The 18,897-nt window shown below is 39.4% G+C and overlaps 1 protein-coding gene across 2 annotated transcripts in view; it reads left to right on the forward strand.

Moving 5' to 3' along the window:
• LOC122552707 (lysosome membrane protein 2-like) overlaps positions 1-18,897 on the forward strand; it is a 65,439-nt gene that overhangs the window by 24,161 nt on the left and 22,381 nt on the right. For both annotated transcript variants that reach the window (XM_043695600.1, XM_043695610.1), the window contains exons 4-9: positions 4,221-4,412; positions 5,630-5,721; positions 6,062-6,181; positions 8,562-8,740; positions 9,591-9,709; positions 13,866-13,939. In XM_043695600.1, coding sequence (XP_043551535.1) covers positions 4,221-4,412; positions 5,630-5,721; positions 6,062-6,181; positions 8,562-8,740; positions 9,591-9,709; positions 13,866-13,939 — 776 coding nt within the window. The remainder of the gene's footprint in view (positions 1-4,220; positions 4,413-5,629; positions 5,722-6,061; positions 6,182-8,561; positions 8,741-9,590; positions 9,710-13,865; positions 13,940-18,897) is intronic.

The following is an 18,897-nucleotide window of genomic DNA, read 5'->3' on the forward strand; positions in this document are numbered from 1 at the left end:
AAAGAGACCTTGGAGTGCAGGTTCATAGCTCCTTGAAAGTGGAGTCGCAGGTAGGTAGGATAGTGAAGGCGGCGTTTGGTATGCTTTCCTTTATTGGTCAGAGTAATGAGTACAGGAGTTGGGAGGTCATGTTGCGGCTGTACAGGACATTGTTTCAGTCACTGTTGGAATATTGTGTGCAATTCCGATCTCCTTCCTATCGAAAAGATGTTGTGAAACTTGAAAAGGTTCAGAAAGGATTTACAAGGATGTTTCCAGGGTTGGAGGATTTGAGGTATAGGGAGAGGCTGAATAGGCTGGGGCTGTTTTCCCTGGAGTGTCGGAAGCTGCGGGGTGACCTTATAGAGGTTAACAAAATCATGTGGGCATGGATAGGATAAATAGACAAAGTCTTTTCCCGGGGGGTGGGGGAGTCCAGAGCTAGAGGGCATAGGTTTAGGTTGAGAGGGGAAAGATATAAAAGAGACCTAAGAGGCAACTTTTTCACGCAAAGGGTGGTACATGTATGGAATGAACTGCCAGAGGATGTGGTGGAGGCTGGTACAATTGCAACATTTAAGAGGCACTTGGATGGGTATATGAATATGAAGGGTTTGGAGGGATATGGGCCGGATGCTGGCTGGTGGGACTAGATTGGATTGGGATATCTGGTTGGCGTGGACAGAATGGACCGAAGGGTCTGTTTCCGTGCTGTATATCTCTAAGACTCTATGACATTATAAAGCATCCATAGTTGTAGCAGAGCAGGGCTCTGCAAGTGCTTTATTCCATTGAGTCTCTGTCCCATTTGATCTGATGTTTCTGCACATGCTCAGTCACTATTGTTAGAGTATTGATGCAATTTTATTCTTTATTCCACATTTCCAAATCTTGAGCCCTTCCTACTATTTACAGGGATTTCTTTTTTTTTGTGTGGGGATAATCTCTGGGATGGTTTCACCATTCTGTCCAACCATGTACTGAGTTATTTTTGAGGTAATTTAGGATTTGTTTATTCTAAACACATTCTCTGAGGCCCTTCATTCCTTGCCTCTGTCATTATTAGCAGTGTTGTCTTGGTTGCCTCCTGAGGGTTAGCGTGTTTAGACCTTCTGGCTGCTGGCCATTTCAGCAAAATCATAGCACTCCTGTTATTTTAAATGATGCCAGTTTGTTTAGACAGGGTATGAGCTTGGTTACTGCAACGTATTAATTACAGTATAGCACCTTGGTGAACTTCTGACCAATTTACATGCAAAGCACTGCAAACACGTAGTGAATTGTGGTCCATTGTCAGAGATGATATTAGCTGTGTTTTCTTACATGGAAAATATCCTTCCTCATGAGGTTTAGCTATGAACCTGTCAGAAGTTTTAGAGCCATGTTTTTTGAAATTTGTATGAGAGAGAAATTTTTTGGAGGGATAATGGGAATTTGTTCACATTGGCAAGTGTTTTACAAGTGGACAGAGTAAATCTTGGAGAGTCCTAGCTTGCTTTCATTTAGATAATTCAGGACCTGGTTTATTTTGCTTAGAGGAAAGGTGCATAGCTCGGAAGGGCTTTTGGTTTTAATGTGTGCAAGTCCTGGTTGAAATAGTTTCCTCTAAAGGAAGAAGCTCAAAAGTTAGGCAATATGTTAATGCCATTCAAGAGTTTTGTGCTTTGGAAGTTCCAGTCCAGAGTATTTGGCTTGAACTCTGAAGGGGTTTCTAGTCTTGGTTGTGAGAGAGAATATTCAAGGAAGAGGGAATTAAACTCTCATGACTAGGAAATGAGAGAAACAGCTAAGTCAAGCATGCAGATCTCTTCGTGATGGGAGTTCTCAGTACTGTAGAGGATTGCTATTAGATAATGGTGTTTTTTACTGTTTCACAATCTTTCATTTATTTATCATTTATTTTGTGTAATCTAAGTCCGATCTGCAGCATTGCATGCTTGTGGTTTGATGAAAGGCCACTTTGCTTTTTTCAAAGAAAATCAAAATATAATCCATTAAGCTAGATTTTAGCCTGGGATCTGAATTGTCCAGTAATAACATAAGCTGAAATCATTGCAATACTCCACTGTCAGGGAGGCATTTCTTTCTGCTACTATCTGTGAATGGAACAATTGGTGACCGTGTTCTTGAGAGAAGCTGAGCCACTGACTACGTGTGTATTACTGTTTCCTGGCCAAATATTTGAAGATATCAAGATGACCCTGGGCAATCTTCAGGATGATATCCAGATGCAGACATCATGGGATCAGCAAACACCCATCTTGGAGCAAGCGCTGATCCCTGATGTAGATGTGTGACATTGGATTCTGGGTAACATCTTTGTGATTTATTTTGCATTCAGTAGTTAATAAAAATTTATGGTCAGTTTCCATTGTAAATGGTAGTCGTAAGGAATAGTCAGTTTTTTTTTCATGCCCAGGTCGCAGCAAGCAGTTCTTTCTTTCCTGTTGAATGTAGCCATTTTGTTTCAGTCAGTATCTTTGCAGTGTCATGTTATCCCTTGAATTTGGAGTGAAACTGCTCATAGATTTGTGGACAATGCAGCTGCCATTACCGTAAGAAGTTCTGACCTCTGAAGGTATCAGCATCTTTTTAATTTGCTCAAATTATGATTGTTGATATTCAGTCAGCACCAAGCCTGATCTCTCTTTTCAAAATTGTCATTGAGGTGTATTTAGTTGAGCAAAGTGATGCAAGGGTTTGTACCCATTGTGGTTCACAACAGTCATAAGCTTTTGACACAGCCAGCTTCACAGCTGTAGACCTTCCTTCTGCCACTGCAGGGATATGGGTGGTCAGTGCCTTTTTTGACACACTTCCCTGCTTACTGCAGTGGTGCTGTCTTGGTTCTGCACCTTCTCAGGTGAGTGACTTGGAATGGCTTACACCTGCTACGCTCTTGTTGATCCTGTTTCAAGCCCTGTACATTCTGGTAACTCCCTGGACAGAGTTCATTACTCAACTTGAGCTGATGTCTGTGTCCCCTCTGCTGTTTGTACTTGTCCCTGGACTGTTGTTGCAGTTTTCCTCTCCTTGGTCAATTGTTTGGCTGGCCTTGCAGTCCACCACCTACTGATGCTGCTGCTGGGCCTTTTCATCACACGTATTGCTGCTTTTCTGAATTTCCTCACCATTTGTTATTATATGAATATCGTTAGCAGCTTGTAGTGGTTGGGCATACAAGGACTAAACATCAAGCCAGTGCAAGTTATTAACTTTTATGAAGTAAAAATCTCATTTAAAGTCAACTCGCTTAACATTGTTTACTTTGAAAGGAGATAATTAGTGCATATGTATTTATTTTGAAGAATACTTACGGTATAGAAGGAAACCATTCATCCTCTTCTATCTACATATTTTTTCTGAGCATTTTAACTTTATGCTGTCCTTTTCCCATAATCCTGCCCAATTATTCAGTTTACATAACTTTCCAATCCAGTCTTGAATGCCTCAGTTGAACCTGCATCCACCACATTTCCATCTAATCCCAGAGTTGCTCAATGTAGGTAATCCTGCCAGCTGATACCTGCACAGACTCCTAAATGTCTGCCCCTAGATGGCACCTGGTCAGCCTAAATGTAGTGTAATGTAAGCATGTAATCCTTTAAAACACTAATGTATTGCACAGTGTGTGGTATTTATTCACATTTAGTGATTTGTTTTTTTTAAATTACTTCAATTTAAGTCACACGGTAAGTCACACATAGCACAGTATTTTCATCTGTACAGTTTTTTCCAGGTCAAACGTTCTGCAAGTACCTAGCACTGGCTTTGACATTGATCCATGCTTTGCTTAGTTGTTTCATTTAAAGTCATAATTCTCAGGAACACAATCACATCTTTAAGTGAGGTACGCAATCATGGTAGAGCACGGCTTTGCTACTGCCATCTTCTCTCGATATAAAGTTGTACTCATCCACTTTCAGCTAACATATTGTACTTGTTTGTGACATTTAAACAATCTATAGAGCTGGGCTCCCATTGTTCTTTGGATCTCCACCATTCCCAGCTGTTCACCATTTAAGGAGGTCAGAGGGGTACAGGGATCTAATATAACTAGTTGGTAAGTTTTGGTTTTTTCAGCACTGCTCTTGGAAATATTCCATGCCCCCTGCCATCTACCAGAAGATTCAACCATAGAGATAAAATCCTCTTCCCAATCAGCTGTGTATGAAAGTTGGATTTTATTTTCAATTCTGTTTTACTTGAATTGATTTATCTTTGTTTCTTTTTGTAAATAGACTGTAATGAATATGGTAAGGTATTCCAGTCTCCGGATTTTACTGTTAAATGGTCTGTTGATTGCCGAAAGGGCTGGCATTTTTACAACAAGAACAGTACACGAGCTCCTTTGGGGTTACAAAGATCCAGTACTTTCAGCCATCCACTTCCTCAAAAGGGACATTGATGATGAATTTGGACTCTATTATAAGGTATGTCATTTCTCCTGTTTTTTATTGGTGAAGAATTTGCAAAGTTGAAAATGCACAGCAATTCTGCTAACATTTTGAAGAGAGACTGGAAACTTTAAAAGTCTAGTTTTGATAGTGTGCAAGTCAGTGCTGACCTCCTTACCCTTCAGACCGTGATAGTCTGATCCACCCCCTCACCATTTTGTGTGTGGGTGGCTCATTGCTTGGTACTGCTGATTTGAGTGGTACTTTAGGAAGCTACCCTGCAAGTTGTAATTAGAACTTGAAGCCGTGGAGCCCTCTACTCAAAGTAAAATGCACGCATGAGGTTGCATTCACGATTTCAGCGGTGACCTGGAATTTTGTTCTTTATGAAAAGAGCATTTTTTTTCAGCTGAACTGGGGGCACAGGGAAGAATCAACAGTTGTGAAGTTCCCACAGTTGTGTGTAGAAACTGGGCTCAGGAAGAGAAAAAGATTCTCTGCCTTCTCAGTTTGTTCTTGTAGAAAGTTAGCCTGACTGCATGAAATCAGATGTATGCACTTGAAAGTATCACTTTTGTTTTTAAAAAATCTCAGTTTTTCCAAATTATTTTGCAGTCGATGTTTATATTTTAGTTTCTGGGTGTGTTGCAATGTTCCAACAAAGCACAACATAAAGAAATAAGAGCTTCAGAAATTGGCTGCATTATGATTGTCCTCCCATTTTCTTTCTTGCATTTTCTTCTCCCTACAGCCCCAACATCACACTCTTGGCTTGTTTATTTGCTCATAGAGGACCCATTCACTCCTTTTCATGTTTTGCATCTCTCTATCTCTTTGACCACTGTTAACTCTCCTTTGTCTTCTGCACTGGGGGTCTGTGCCATCCGCTCCTTGATCCTCCTCCGCCTCTATGAAAACTATTAAAATATCACCATTTTCCAACACCTTTCAGTTCTGAAGAATGTTGTTTTTCTTTCCACAGATGCTGCCAGACTTGAGTTTCTCTAACAGTCTTTATTTGTTGTACAGTATATTTTGAAGTTGTGTGCTTTTTTTATGGACTGACTGGATGAGTCTGTACACTATTATGTTTCATTTTCGATTCTTGAATTTATTTTGTGTGGAAGCAGGGGTTAATTTAAATGATTAGAATTGCATTTGGAAAGGTTTCTGACTTGGAGGGTCAAGTGATTTACTTTGTGTATCTGTTTGCCTGGCAGTCATTGGTTATAATGCGTTATTGTACTTTTCAGATGAACGGGACAGATGATGGTGAATATGTTTTTCTCACTGGGCAAAAAAGTTATAAAAATTTTACTACCATTGTTGAATGGAGAGGTAACAAGTAAGTGTTTTTTTTCCTTTTTGTTTCAAATTGAGGATTAATAATCTACCGAATTTGACAATATGTGCAAACCCGAACAAAGTGTTGCTGATCTGGCAGCTTTAAACTCTGGCTAGATTCCTGTTAATGCTGGCATTTTACGGGAGCATGTACAGAACTATCCATTAAATGTTTTGACAATGTAATGCACAGATCTGCTTTGTGAAAGCATTAATTGTAGTGCATGATGCAAATTGATGGTTGCTGTTCCTTTTTTGTGCTCTTCTAATGCAAGTCTTTTTTTTTTCTGGCTGGTTTTGTGTTTCTCCTACCCCTCCCTCAATTTTTATAAAATGTTTAGGTCATTGGACTGGTGGACAACAGGTGCGTGCAATATGATCAATGGGACTGATGGAACGTCTTTCCACCCATTGATAACCAAAAATGAAACGCTGCGCTTCTTTTCTTCAGACCTTTGCCGGTAAGATATTTCTTCCATTTTCTTTTGGTTTTCTTTTAACATTCAGCTAATGTGCAAAGCTGATAGTAACAGGAACTTGCATTTATAGAGTGATTTCTAATGTCGTAGCACATGCTTGTGTTTTCTCGTGTGTAATCAGACACATATTGGCACCAAACCAAAGGACATCTAAAAGCTTTGCCAAAGAGAAGTGTTTTAAGGGGAGAGTTAAAGGAGGAAGGAGGCAGGAGAGTTACTGAAACAAGAGAATTGGAAAGGAAATGCCTGATCTTAGGATATAGAAGGAAGGGTACCTAATACTGGGAGTGATGGAAATGTGGGATATGCAAGTGGCCAGAATTGTGAAGCGCAGGTAGATCATAATGGTTTTTAAGAGTGAACAAGTTAGAAAGGCGGGGAGAACATGGTCACAAAGGCATTTGGACACCTTTTCTTTAAACTCTTGTATATCTTTTAATTCTTCCTTTTATCCCTTTCCTACTCTTTCTTTCCCATTGCTACCTCACATTTTAACATTTTGTTTTGTGAAGACCACAATAAAGCACTGAATAAAATAAGGCTGGAGCTGAAGCCACCTTTTCTTCCAGTTCCAGGAAACTGTGGCTTCCATCCCAGAACCACAACACAAGCTCCACATGGTGCTCCAAGCACAAAGCTGAGCTTGGCCAGCCTGAATAACCCTAAACCGCTGAATCTATCAGACACGCGCTAGAGTAGAATGCACTCAGTTTGCTGCTCACTTTGTATGTTATTATGAATAATGTCCATGATGCAGGAATACTCGATACACTGAGGACCGCCTCTAATTTCCTGACGTTGGTATTCATCATTTTGCTGATCTAAATGATCTTATGGATCAATAATTCTTGCAGCAGTTTAAAAATAAAATAATACCAAGGTAATTTTCAAATGACAGCCATTGGAAAGAAATTCTGGGAAGTTTCTCCTTCAATGTAAAGTCCTTTCTTCGTTGCTTTATATTTATTTATAGCCTGTATCCCACTAGGAGGAGACCTGTGCAACCTGACCTTGTTGCTTTACTGTATCTGTCTGCATTCTCTTAAGAATATGTTCAATTATTTCTTGTTCTCGGACATTTTTCAAGAAACATTTTAGTAAATTGATTCAATAATATGCCAGTGTGGTGCCTTGAAATATTTATTATGTTAAAGTTACTTTATAACGCAAATTGTTTATACTTTCTGATCTTCTCTATTTCAAAAATAGATAATATTCATGACAAGTATCTTCATATACATAGTCACTAAAGCAGTTCAGTTCTGTACAGTAGCAAATGAACCAACAAACATTGGACGTTCTCCTCCCATCCTGCAAACAGTTTAACCACTTTAAAGAGGAGCATATCTTTTTGGGATGGTGCAAGGGGAGCAGATAAGAACACTCTGCAATCCCCTTTGAAAGCCACAGTTTTTGTGCGTCTTTGGAATTCCATGAAATTCCCAAACTGTTGGGAATGGCAAGAGTCTGACACATTGATATGTGCTGCCTCACAGCGCCAGAGACCTGGGTTCAATTCCCGTCTCAGGCGACTGACTCTGTGGAGTTTGCACATTCTCCCCAAGTCTGAGTGGGTTTCCTCTGGGTGCTCCGGTTTCCTCCCACAGTCCAAAAGTGTGCAGGTTAGGTGAATTGGCCATGCTAAGTTGCCCGTAGTGTTAGGTGAAGGGGTAAATGTAGGGGAATGGGTCTGGGTGAGTTGCGCTTCGCCGGGTCGGTGTGGACTTATTGAGCCGAAGGGCCTGTTTCCACGCTGTAACTAATCGAATTAAATATATTATTGTTTGGCTCCCCATTCTCTCAAATAATTGTAGCCTTGAGCATGCCGACCCATCCGAGTTCAAACCCAACTTGTGTGGAGCTGCCTTACCTTGTGGGAGGTGTCGCAGACTAGGAGGAGGACGTCCGTTTCTTGATCATGTACAGCAGGTGACAGTGAAAAGCCTCAGTCAGTTTGAGCCATGGGATGCTTGTGGAACTTCACCACCACAAGCACCGCAGGGGAACGGGCAACAAATATAATGGCCGTAATGTCTTGGACACTTGCATTGTAAAATGCTTTTTAGCAAATTACATCCAGGTTACACTTCAATTTACAGTGAACTGCTGTGTCAATATGAAGTTGTCATTGTAAAATAAGCAAATCACCATTGTCTGCTTTTTAAAATCGACCATCTTAAGCAGATAAGACCCTCGTGTATACTGTTAGTTTTTCTAAATATTACGAAGCATCTTCTGGTTCAAAGTTTGTGTTCGATAACACTGGCGCAGAATGCAACTCATTCTGTATTGTCTTGTCAATCTTTTTGAAAATAAGGGGAGTTTGACTAATTATGCTTTTTTGGAAAACTTTTCTTAATAGGTCTCTCTATGCCAATTTTGAGCAGGAGCTTAGTGTCAAAGGGATACCAGCTATGCGATTTGTGCCACCAAATGAGGTTTTTGCCAATGTTACAGTCAACCCAGAAAATGCAGGTTTCTGTGTTCCATCTGGAAACTGCCTGGGATCAGGTGTATTGAACATCAGCACTTGCAAGCAAGGTAACTGATTAAAGTCCCATGTTCCCTGTTGGAAGGAACAGAGTTCTATTTGAAGGGAAGTTCTGGATCCTTCAAGATAAGGTTAAAGATTTTGTGGACTAACAGTACAAAAGGAGGGTAGACAGTGAGGGTGTGGTTGAGCATGATGCCAACCGTGCATTCCTGTCTTTGCTGAGGTAGGTTTAGGGCCTCTTCCTTTATCCTGCCCTTTAGCACGATGATGGTGTTAGATTTGGTTAAATTAGCATAAATAATCGTGTGGTACCTGAAGAAGAAAGGTATTACAGTTCCAGTGTGTTAAGATTTGTCATTTGGGAAGCATTTATTATGACTTCTTGTGATGTTACCAATAGTAGGTCAGAGTGCAATTTGTGTGGGGAGTTCGAACTGGCAAGTATTGCAACCTGTGGTTGCATTTGTAGAACTCACCTTTAACAATTATATTCATAAGATATTGCAACTTACGCTAAGTCCCACTGAAAAGGTCAATGGAATTTTGCAAATTGACTGTCTGAGGGTATTTAGCACTTTTGAAATGGTCTCAGCTGACTCAGGTCAGCATGTTACAACCAGGCCAGCCTGTCAATAATGTCACCGCTTGTATTGGGAGTGCATGTTTCTCTGTTCCTGGAAACCTAACTAGGTTCAGAGCATATGGTGAGCTGCTATACAAATCAACTAAGCTAATCTTCCTCTTTTAATTTCAGTAAAGTGTGAGTTTAATTTGTGCAGTCACTAAATATGCAGTAGTTTCACTATAAACGAAAAGACCCCTTATTTACAAAAGACAATACTATATAGGCACACTCAATCAATTAATGCTTTATTTTTCTCTCCTTGCCTACAATAGGGGCCCCTATCATTCTTTCATCTCCACACTTCTACCAGGCAGATAAAAAATTTATCGATGATATTGAAGGAATGCATCCAAACAAGGCGAATCATGAAACCTTTCTGGACATAAATCCTGTAAGTAAATGTGGTTAACTTCATGAAAAATAGAACCTAGCAACATTATATAAAAGAAAAGGAACAACAGTGTGCCACTGGTCCTTGAAGCCTACTCTGGTATTTATGATCATTGCGGATCATCTAACTGTTCTTGGTCACTGACAATTTGCAATATAGTGCACAATGTGTGGGTTGTAATCTAAGAATTGTAACATTCAAAGTGATGTATGAAAATGTTAATAATGTGCAGGAGTAGATCATGCAGCCCCTTGAGCCTGCTCTGTCATTAAAGGTCGTGATTGGTCTGACTGTAAGCACTAATCCATATTTGTGCCTGCACATGGTAACTTTTCACCATCATCCCCCTGTGCCTTGCTTGACAAAAATGTATTCAAGGACTGTCTTCCCCAAAAACGTGATGGAAGCAGAGTATCAAAACATCTGTATGCTCTGACAGTAAAACCTTTGCCTCAAGTGTTTTAGATGTCCAGTCCCATATTGTTAAGCAGTCACCCACAATTGTAGATTGTCCTATAATTCTCGTCCTCTACCTCTCCATACCCTCCTTATTTCAATCAAATTGTCTCTCATTGTTCAAAGCTCCTGCAGATACAAGCCCAGCCTGTCCAGCCATTTCTCCTAACAAAATTAGTCTAGTATTAGTCTCTTAAAACTTCTCTGAACTGCTTCTAACAAAATTACATCCATCCGTAACTAAGGTGACCAGTACTGTACATAGTACTTCAATGCAGTCTCGCCAGTGCTCTATCTAACTGAAGCATAATCTCCCTACTTTTAATTCTCTTGCAATTAATAACGTTCTATTAACATTTCCAATATTTGCTGTACTTGCATGCTAACCTTTTGTGAATCATGCACTTGGTCATTATAGCCAACACTTAATTGAGAATCTGGAAAACTCTTGAGTGGTTGGAGCCGTCCATCATCTCCGCTCCAGGCCACCTTGCAGGAGTTCTTCGGGACAGCATGCTAGCCAAACCATCTTCACCTGCTTCATCAACAACAGAAGTAAGGGCAGAAGTAGGAATAATGGCTGCTGATTGTACCATGTTCAGCACCATTCACGACGACTCGGATACTGAAGCAGTTAATATGCAAACTCGACGAGACCCAGGCAATATCTCAACTTGGGATGGCCATTTACTAAATGTACAAGTTGTGATCTTTGTTATTGTGTCTCAAAATTGGTTTAATGTCAATTAATGCTTGCTTTGGATTCAGAATTAGTGACCATTTGCAGAAGCACACCTTATATTAGTTAGGCACCAGAATGTGCATTTATCTGCCCTGTGACTAGCTCAACTTCATATGTGACAACAGTTGAACAATGGCCTCTGAAAGTTTGCTGGAAATCAATTATGTGCTGCCATATGTTTTCTCTATTTTAGAGGACAAAAGAATATACTTTCCCCTGGCAGCTGTCTCAGACCTTCTACCTGCCCTGGTGTTGAAGAGACTGGTCTGGCCAATTGCTACAGAATATTCCAAGTAGTTGGACTGTACTATATTATCTGGTCCTTCTGGAAAAAAACTGTATAGAGAAACCCCTTTGTCATCAGGCTGTAATCAGCATATCATGTCCTCGAGCGGTTCTGGAGCAGACTCTCGGACATTTGGCAGAATGCCTTACCACCAGAACTTTCAAACAAACTTGGCCAGTGGTGACAAGGGTGCACCCTCTCTTGATCTTTTTGTGTGTGTGATGCCTCTCTGATACCATAAATTTACCCTTGAGCCAGCTGCAGTGGTAAAAAAGATCATCTGTCTTCCTTTGCCTGGAGGCAGGAGTTTTTGCTGTTGTTCACCCCTAACAGCATTGTGATGCAAGACTTTGTGCTGTACAAGCTACTCCCAGGGATCTGCACCAAGACAAATGTCAATTGTACCTGGAGGATTGTCACCCTGATTAAAGGCTCTATTTTGCCTGAAACGTTCTGGTCTTGCAGTGTAAAGAGTTATCCTTGACTGAGTGTTACAGATCGGTACATTGCAAGGTACAGAACCGTGTGCTAAGGAACGTATTAAGGGTAGCCACCTCAAAGATACAATTCAAATGTAAGCAGGCCAGTATCTTAATTCCAGCTCCTTTATTATTGCTGCTTGGAAAGCAGGTTCAGGACTGGGTTGCTGGATCTCTGCTGTATTGTGCTCAACTGTCCAATGGCTTCCTTCAAAACAGCTATCATCATTTGTAAAGATCAAAGGAAGTATCCTGAGATTGTTTAAGACTGAACACTCAGTAATCTAACAAACAATTGCAACCTTACAAGTACTGCACAGTCTAAAGTTGTCCCACTCCCAACTTTTGCATAAAGTACGTAATGCTAACTATCCATGCCTAATTCTCAATCCAGATCATGCTCATTATAATGTCTTCTTTCTGTCAGATAGTATGAGGATAGCATCTGGATTCCAATGGACAGCTCTAACCCACCAATCAGAAGCAATTATTTTTCAAATGTAGTGTGTTGTACTGGATAAAATGATGAAAGATCTGGCTGTTTGAATGTTCTTTTAAAGTGGGAGTGTTTGTGGATCTCTTTTACTATGTTCTCAAATTAAACCTGAAATGTGCACTTCAGAAAACAAATTCTGTTTAAGAATACAGTTTTCTGCTCGTTGGACAATTGCTGTTGATGGGGATGAAGTGCCATTGATAGTATGGGTCAATAAAATTAAGATACTTCAGAGACTCTAAACAGGTGCTCTAGTCTTATTAAGTTTTCCTGTCACTTGTCACTACTTGCTACAAGCATGCTTTGTATCTGGTGCTTTGTAGCACTTTTTATCCAAGAATGATGGGCACCTCGACTTCCTGTGTTTCTGCTGTAAAGGCTGATACTGTATTTCAACAAAAAATCTCAACCTAAAATCAGCTGACTGGATTTGGGGATAGTTCAAGCACAAGGTAGTCAATAACAGAGCTCATTCTTAAAGACCAAAAATTAACCAATGTAAAAGTTTGGTACAAGGAAGGAAATTGTTCCAATGTTTAATTAGCCTTTGGAATTACCCAAGTATAGCTTCACATCTATTAGAAATTAAATAACTAGTTTATAAACTAATTTGTCTATGTATATTCCTATTTGAGGAATGGTCTCATGATTTAGGGATGACATAGTTGATGTTACTACGTAGCAACAATTTAACAAACTGCTTAAAATGGTGACTGATGCCACTGAAACAAAGCAGATGCCTATGGCACACCAAAGTCATTTTTATAAAATGTTTGTTTTTTTTCCTCTTTTTTTTTAAAAGTTATTGTGGATTCACATTCCACTGTGACTGGAATTTCTGATATTAGGAATAAAGGGTGTTGTCTGAAACAGTGGTTCTGCAAGGATTAACCTTTGTGTTACATTAGCTCCAACCATTACGTTAATATCTCTGTCTGTGGCCAATAGGTTCTACTCCAGCTTTGGGAGGGAGCTAGTGTATCTGTATTTGTTTCACAAGATCCTAGTAATTGTGCCTGACCAGATACAGTACATAATGCTATCAACTGATAATGTGATCTCTTTAAAAACAGCGCCTCTTCTGTTGATAATCTACAATGGTGTATCCCTAATCCTAAGGCCCAAGATGCAGCAAAGATGAAGGATTTGTGGCAGAGTTACCACCAATAATTTTTACTCTGTACCTCTGTAGTAGAGGTGGCAAATATCACCTCACAATATCACATACCAGCAGTCATTATCTGGGAAAATACTATGAGTGAAAACTATACCAAGAGGGCAGTTTTGACTGGAGAGAGGACATAGAGCAGAGCCTTTTCATGATTAGTGTGACTGTGATGTTCACCCAAAAAAAGTGGGAAGGGAGATTAAAATTAAGGAGTGGGCGAAGTAAATGTTAAGGCAAATACATTTTTCTTAGTTTGTAAATTTGAATATTTTAAAACATGACGATAATTCATGGTAGGCAAATACATGTGAATAGTCACAGTGCCACTTAATATGGGGCAGCTTGAAAGGTAAAGTACATTGAATTTAAGCAGACAGTAAGAATTGTTCATTTGTAAAATAATGTGCATGGGTGCAAACAGTTGAAAGAAGTTTTATTACAGGATGGTGAACACCTACAAGAAAATAACTTGTTTTTTTGTATGAATGCACGAGTGAATGTCTGTCTGCTGACTTGTGGTACTATTTAGCTTACAGGACTCCTCGTGAGGGCAGCAAAGCGAGTTCAGGTCAATGTTTACATTGAACCAATAGCAGGATTTATGTGAGTAGATTTTCAAATATTATTCAACACCAGTGCTTGGTGATTTTGGGGATGCACTTGCTGTTTATCGATATTGTTCGCATTGTACCTGTTTTTAGTTTGTGTCAAAAATGGTAGAAAAGCGAAATTTGAAGTTCAGTTTAAAAACTGTTTGATTTAACTCTTCAGACTTTAGAAGCAGTTCTGAATGCATTGTTTCTTCCCATCAATTTTTTTTTGTCTCAATAAAGCTGGGGGAAAAGGCCAGAATTATTACGGAGGAGAAAGAGGCCATTGATCCTCATGCCTGCACATGCTCTATTATCTGATGCCAATCTCCTGCCTTTCCCCCACACCTCTACACGCCATTACTATGCAAATAAATATCTAATGTCTCTTGAAGGCCTCAATTGAACCTGACTCCACCATATTTTACGGCTGAGCAATCCGTACGCTTTTTATTCCTCCATCATCCTTGCTTCACTTGCATATCACTTTTAGTGTATGGCCTCTTGTTCTTGTTTGTTTATAAGTCAAAACAACTTCATCGTATCAAGCTTTATCGTCAATTTTTAAGATTTTTTTCCTTGATTTAATCACAGTATTTTAAACAATCAGATTTTGAGACCATTTTATTTTCAGACTTTGCTTCTTCACTAGATTTGGCTGGTCAGAGTGTTTTTGACATCTTATTGATAGTTGCTAAATGCATGACGTTGATTATCTCCATTGTAATGTGCCTTCAGCCTCCCAGGGCACAGACTTCAGCCTGTTTCCTTTCTATCAGCTACTCATTCCTGCTTGCTATGTTTTGATGAGCACTATTCCATATTGACTCCAGATTCTGGTCTATCCTAGATGGATTTATAACTTTATATAATTCTAATTTTAAAATAAAAATTGAGTACATCAGAGAGGGCTGGGCACTCTGGGTAATGAATGTCAAGATGTCTGTTCCGAAAAATTGTTAACGGTAATTCAGTTGCAAATTTTGTAACGAAGGTTGAGAAGTTTTGTTCATCAAAGATATAAGTGCTCTGAAACTGAGGTGGATAGATAAAGCATCCATATATAACAGGCCCAAATGCTCCTTGTTTGTGTAGTGATGGGGACAGTTCAGAAATCGCACCAAAGAGATTGTTGAGTCACAAAATTGTTACTTGCAAAGAAAGGCCATTTGGTCCATTATAATGTACTGACTCTCAGCATTTGGGCTTAGTGCCAAATATCTGTTTTTCCCCATAACCTTGCACGTTGTTTCTATTTAATCTTCCAATGCCCTCTTAAATCTTTAGTTGAACCTCCTCCAGATACTTCGAGGCAGTGCATTATCATTTTCAGTCCATACCTGACTGTTGTCTGTACGATAAAATGTTTCTTCTTATACTTATTTCTTATGCAGAACACTTTTATATCTGTCATCTTACAAGCATGAGAAATTTCTCCCTATCTGCTTTGTCTAGCCACCCCTCAATTGAGAAAACTTTCATCAGATCTCATCTTCGTATTCTCCTGTACAAGGAAATCTGTATCTATTTCTTCAATCATTTCTCATAACTGATGTTTCTTATTCCTGGAACCATTCTCAAAAACCTCTTCTGTAATCCATCCATGCATTCAGATCCTTTCTAGAGTGTGGCAACTACCACTGCACACACTCTTCCAGCTGAGGTTTAATTAGTTCTGTATAGATCCAGCATAACCTACCTGCTTTGTACTGTATATCTCTATTAATGAAGCTTAGCATACTTTAGGCTTTATTAACAGCTATGTCTCCCTGTACTACCACCTTGTGATGACTGTGCATATATAAACTCAGGTGTCTCTGATCCTCTATACCCTTTGGAATAGTAGCACTTTCCAAACTACTCTTTATGCTCTCTTGTACCACAGTGCATCAGCTTCAAGTTTTGTGCATTGAACTTTATTGAGCCAGTTCTAGCCAACACAAGCCAGTGGTTAGGACTCTGATTACTTGAGTTCACAAGCTGCTGATTTTCTGAGTGAGCAGTTCCTGGCCAACGTGTCTTCCCACCTCCCTCCTTTTTGATCTTAGGATCATTTTCCTTTCTTTTTGCTAACTGCTCATGGGATCACTGTTGACCCCAGTAGATGTGTTACATGTGCATTTTAAATATAAAAGTACATCTACCTCCTTAAAAACAATCTCCATTATAATAAATCATCCGTTCTGTTTTGGGAAAGCTTCAACTTCTAATTTTCATATTTTATTTTTCCACCTTCTGACCCTGATACATTGGTAATCATAGTACTCAACATGTGCAGAAAATCAGTATTGCAGCCGCACTTGATAATATTCTCCCCCAAAGATGTATTTGAACATTAGATCCCCAATTCCAAAGCTTACTCCAAAAACTGGGGACACTCCATGCCTCATTTGCCTTATCAGCATTTATTCTAATTGTTTCAGTATATTTAATCCATTGATGGATTATCTTCTTTGCCTCCTCTACAATTTATGTACAACCCGCTGTTAGGTCTGGAATTGGTGGCAATGTGGTGACACATATCCCCACAGAACCTGATCCGTATCAATGCATTGAATCATTAGGTTTTCCTTCGTTACCGCTTTTATTACTGGCCGTGGGATGTTTCATTCCCCCACAATGACCAGGTCTGAAGTCATCTTTCCAACAACCACATACTATTATGTAGTATGTCTGTACTACACATGCATATCGCACAAGAAAAAATGATTTTTCACAGGCAAGCAGACAATGAACAATTTTGGTAAGTACTGATCCCAGTGAACCACAATTTTACTGTGGCCATCATTATCCAATCGTCGCTCAATAATGAGCTGACAAACTGGCTAATAATTTTTCCATCTGGGATGATGGACAATTTCACTTCCTAGAATTTTGTTGAGAACCGAATCCCTGTACGTTCCCAGATACTCAGTCGTACCTGTGCGTGCCAAACCATCCACCCCTGCATAATGCATACTTGACTCCTCTACTTCCCCTCTATTAATCTGGAGTATCTTGATCTTTTGAGTGAAGTTATTGTTGATCACTGGGTATTCTTCAAATGTCAACATTTACTGGTCTGTTTGTCAGCTGTGATGAAGAACTAGAGTTAATTTGTTGTCATGTGTACTCTAGTACAGGATTAAAATGAAACGTTTACAATGGCGCAATCTTAGATACAAAATAGATAAAAAAGTTTACATTACTCTTAATTATTCATAGTATAAGTTAGAAAAATAAGAACTAAAGTTCAAGGGCTCTGGAGCGGGTCCAACGATGGCCCCCGTCTCTATTAACCTGGTCTCAACGAGAAGTATTATTCCTGTCATCTTGGACTAGACCTGTAATACACAAGTGTAAAATCTGCATATTATTTCCAGCTTGTTTCTTACATTAAGTCCAAATTTTCAATTTTCCCTACTAGTCCATCCAAGTCCTGTTCCCAATTTTCTTTGGACTCTCTGTTTCTTCTTAACTAATTTCTTCTTGTGGTAGGATAGAGGAGTGGCCTGTTTCTTTTATTGCCTATCTGTACAGATGACAAACAGTCAAAAAACATTTTTAAGAGTTTTGTTCTCTCTCTCCCAGTATTCCTTCCTTTTTTTGTTTTGATACAAATGGCCCCTTGGGATCATTTGCTATCATAACTTGGCACTCATGTTTTTCTCCTTGATCCACTAAGTTATTGGCTAACATAATGGTGGTTTTCACCTCTATAATTATATTTCTTCCCTGTAACTACAGTGTTCATCTGGCTTACCATGCCATCGTTAGTATGTCCATCCAGCAGCATCTCAATGAATACATGTTCTGTCAAAATTGTCAATGGGTTCAACCCGACAATGTAGATGAAGTGTTTTGCCACCCAGAAAACTGCTAACAAATGCCTTTCATGTCATGTACCCCATGTTGTACTGGTGTGAGTGTACATGAGGTTTAGGTCTTATCTAACCATACACCTCTTGCGATAAGACCTAAACCTCATGTACACTCTCACCAGTACAACCAGATTTTGTGGAATATGTTGCAGCCACCTCTCGGGAGGATGGTCCAGTGGAGTTTGGGATTTACAGGACAGGAACATTTGCTAAGCCTTGTTTTAAAACTATTATTACTTCCGTTTCCATGGGGCATCTTTATTTAATAACGTCATTAATGGTGTTATATTTGTGGCAAAACTATTAATTAGGTCTCTACAATACTTAATTAAGCCCAAAAACCATCTTCATCCCTTCATGTTTGTAGGGATGGGAAGTCTATCTGCTGTTTCAATTTGTTTGTCTATCTTTTTCATAGTGTTAACATCACTCCTAAGTAACTCACTTCATGCCTCATAATTTTTTTTTGGGTTTACTTTCATTCCAAACTGCCTTTAATAGTTGCAGAAACTCTTTTAGGAGCAAGTAATGATCCCATTCGGTTCCTGTTTGTATCAGACAGTCTGACCTAGAAAAATGCCCTAATCCATTGCTTACCCTTTGATGGAAAATTGTCAAATCCCTGTGATAAAGCTATCCACATATATTGCTGTCCTTTAAAGGTAAATGCAAATTTATACGGACAACCCTGAGTCAAAGGGATTGACCAAATTCCATTGATATCTAATACTGTAAACCATAGCGCTTACTCACTTTGTTTAATGATAATTTCAGGACTAGTAGTCACCATAGGAGCTGTTATAGGTGTGACTTTGTTTAGTTCCTTGGAGTTGATCGCTAGCTCCAGTCTGGCTTTTGAACTGCCAAATTAGAGGAGATTAATGGAGGCGAGAGGTCGTAGAACTCAAGTTACTAGATGCTGGATTACTTTCTCTGTCTCTTTATGCTTGTTTGGGAAATCTGTATTGTTTCTGTGACTCAGGGTCTGGTCCTTGGATGCAAACCTCCTCCTGCATCTTCTCACAATCATGTTTGCTTTTGGCAAAAGCATTTTGGTTCACTGTTAGTATAGTCTGGACCATTGGATCCAAACTCATCTTATAGGGTTTAT

This window comes from Chiloscyllium plagiosum, chromosome 1, assembly GCF_004010195.1.
Source record: "Chiloscyllium plagiosum isolate BGI_BamShark_2017 chromosome 1, ASM401019v2, whole genome shotgun sequence".
NCBI lineage: Eukaryota > Metazoa > Chordata > Chondrichthyes > Orectolobiformes > Hemiscylliidae > Chiloscyllium > Chiloscyllium plagiosum.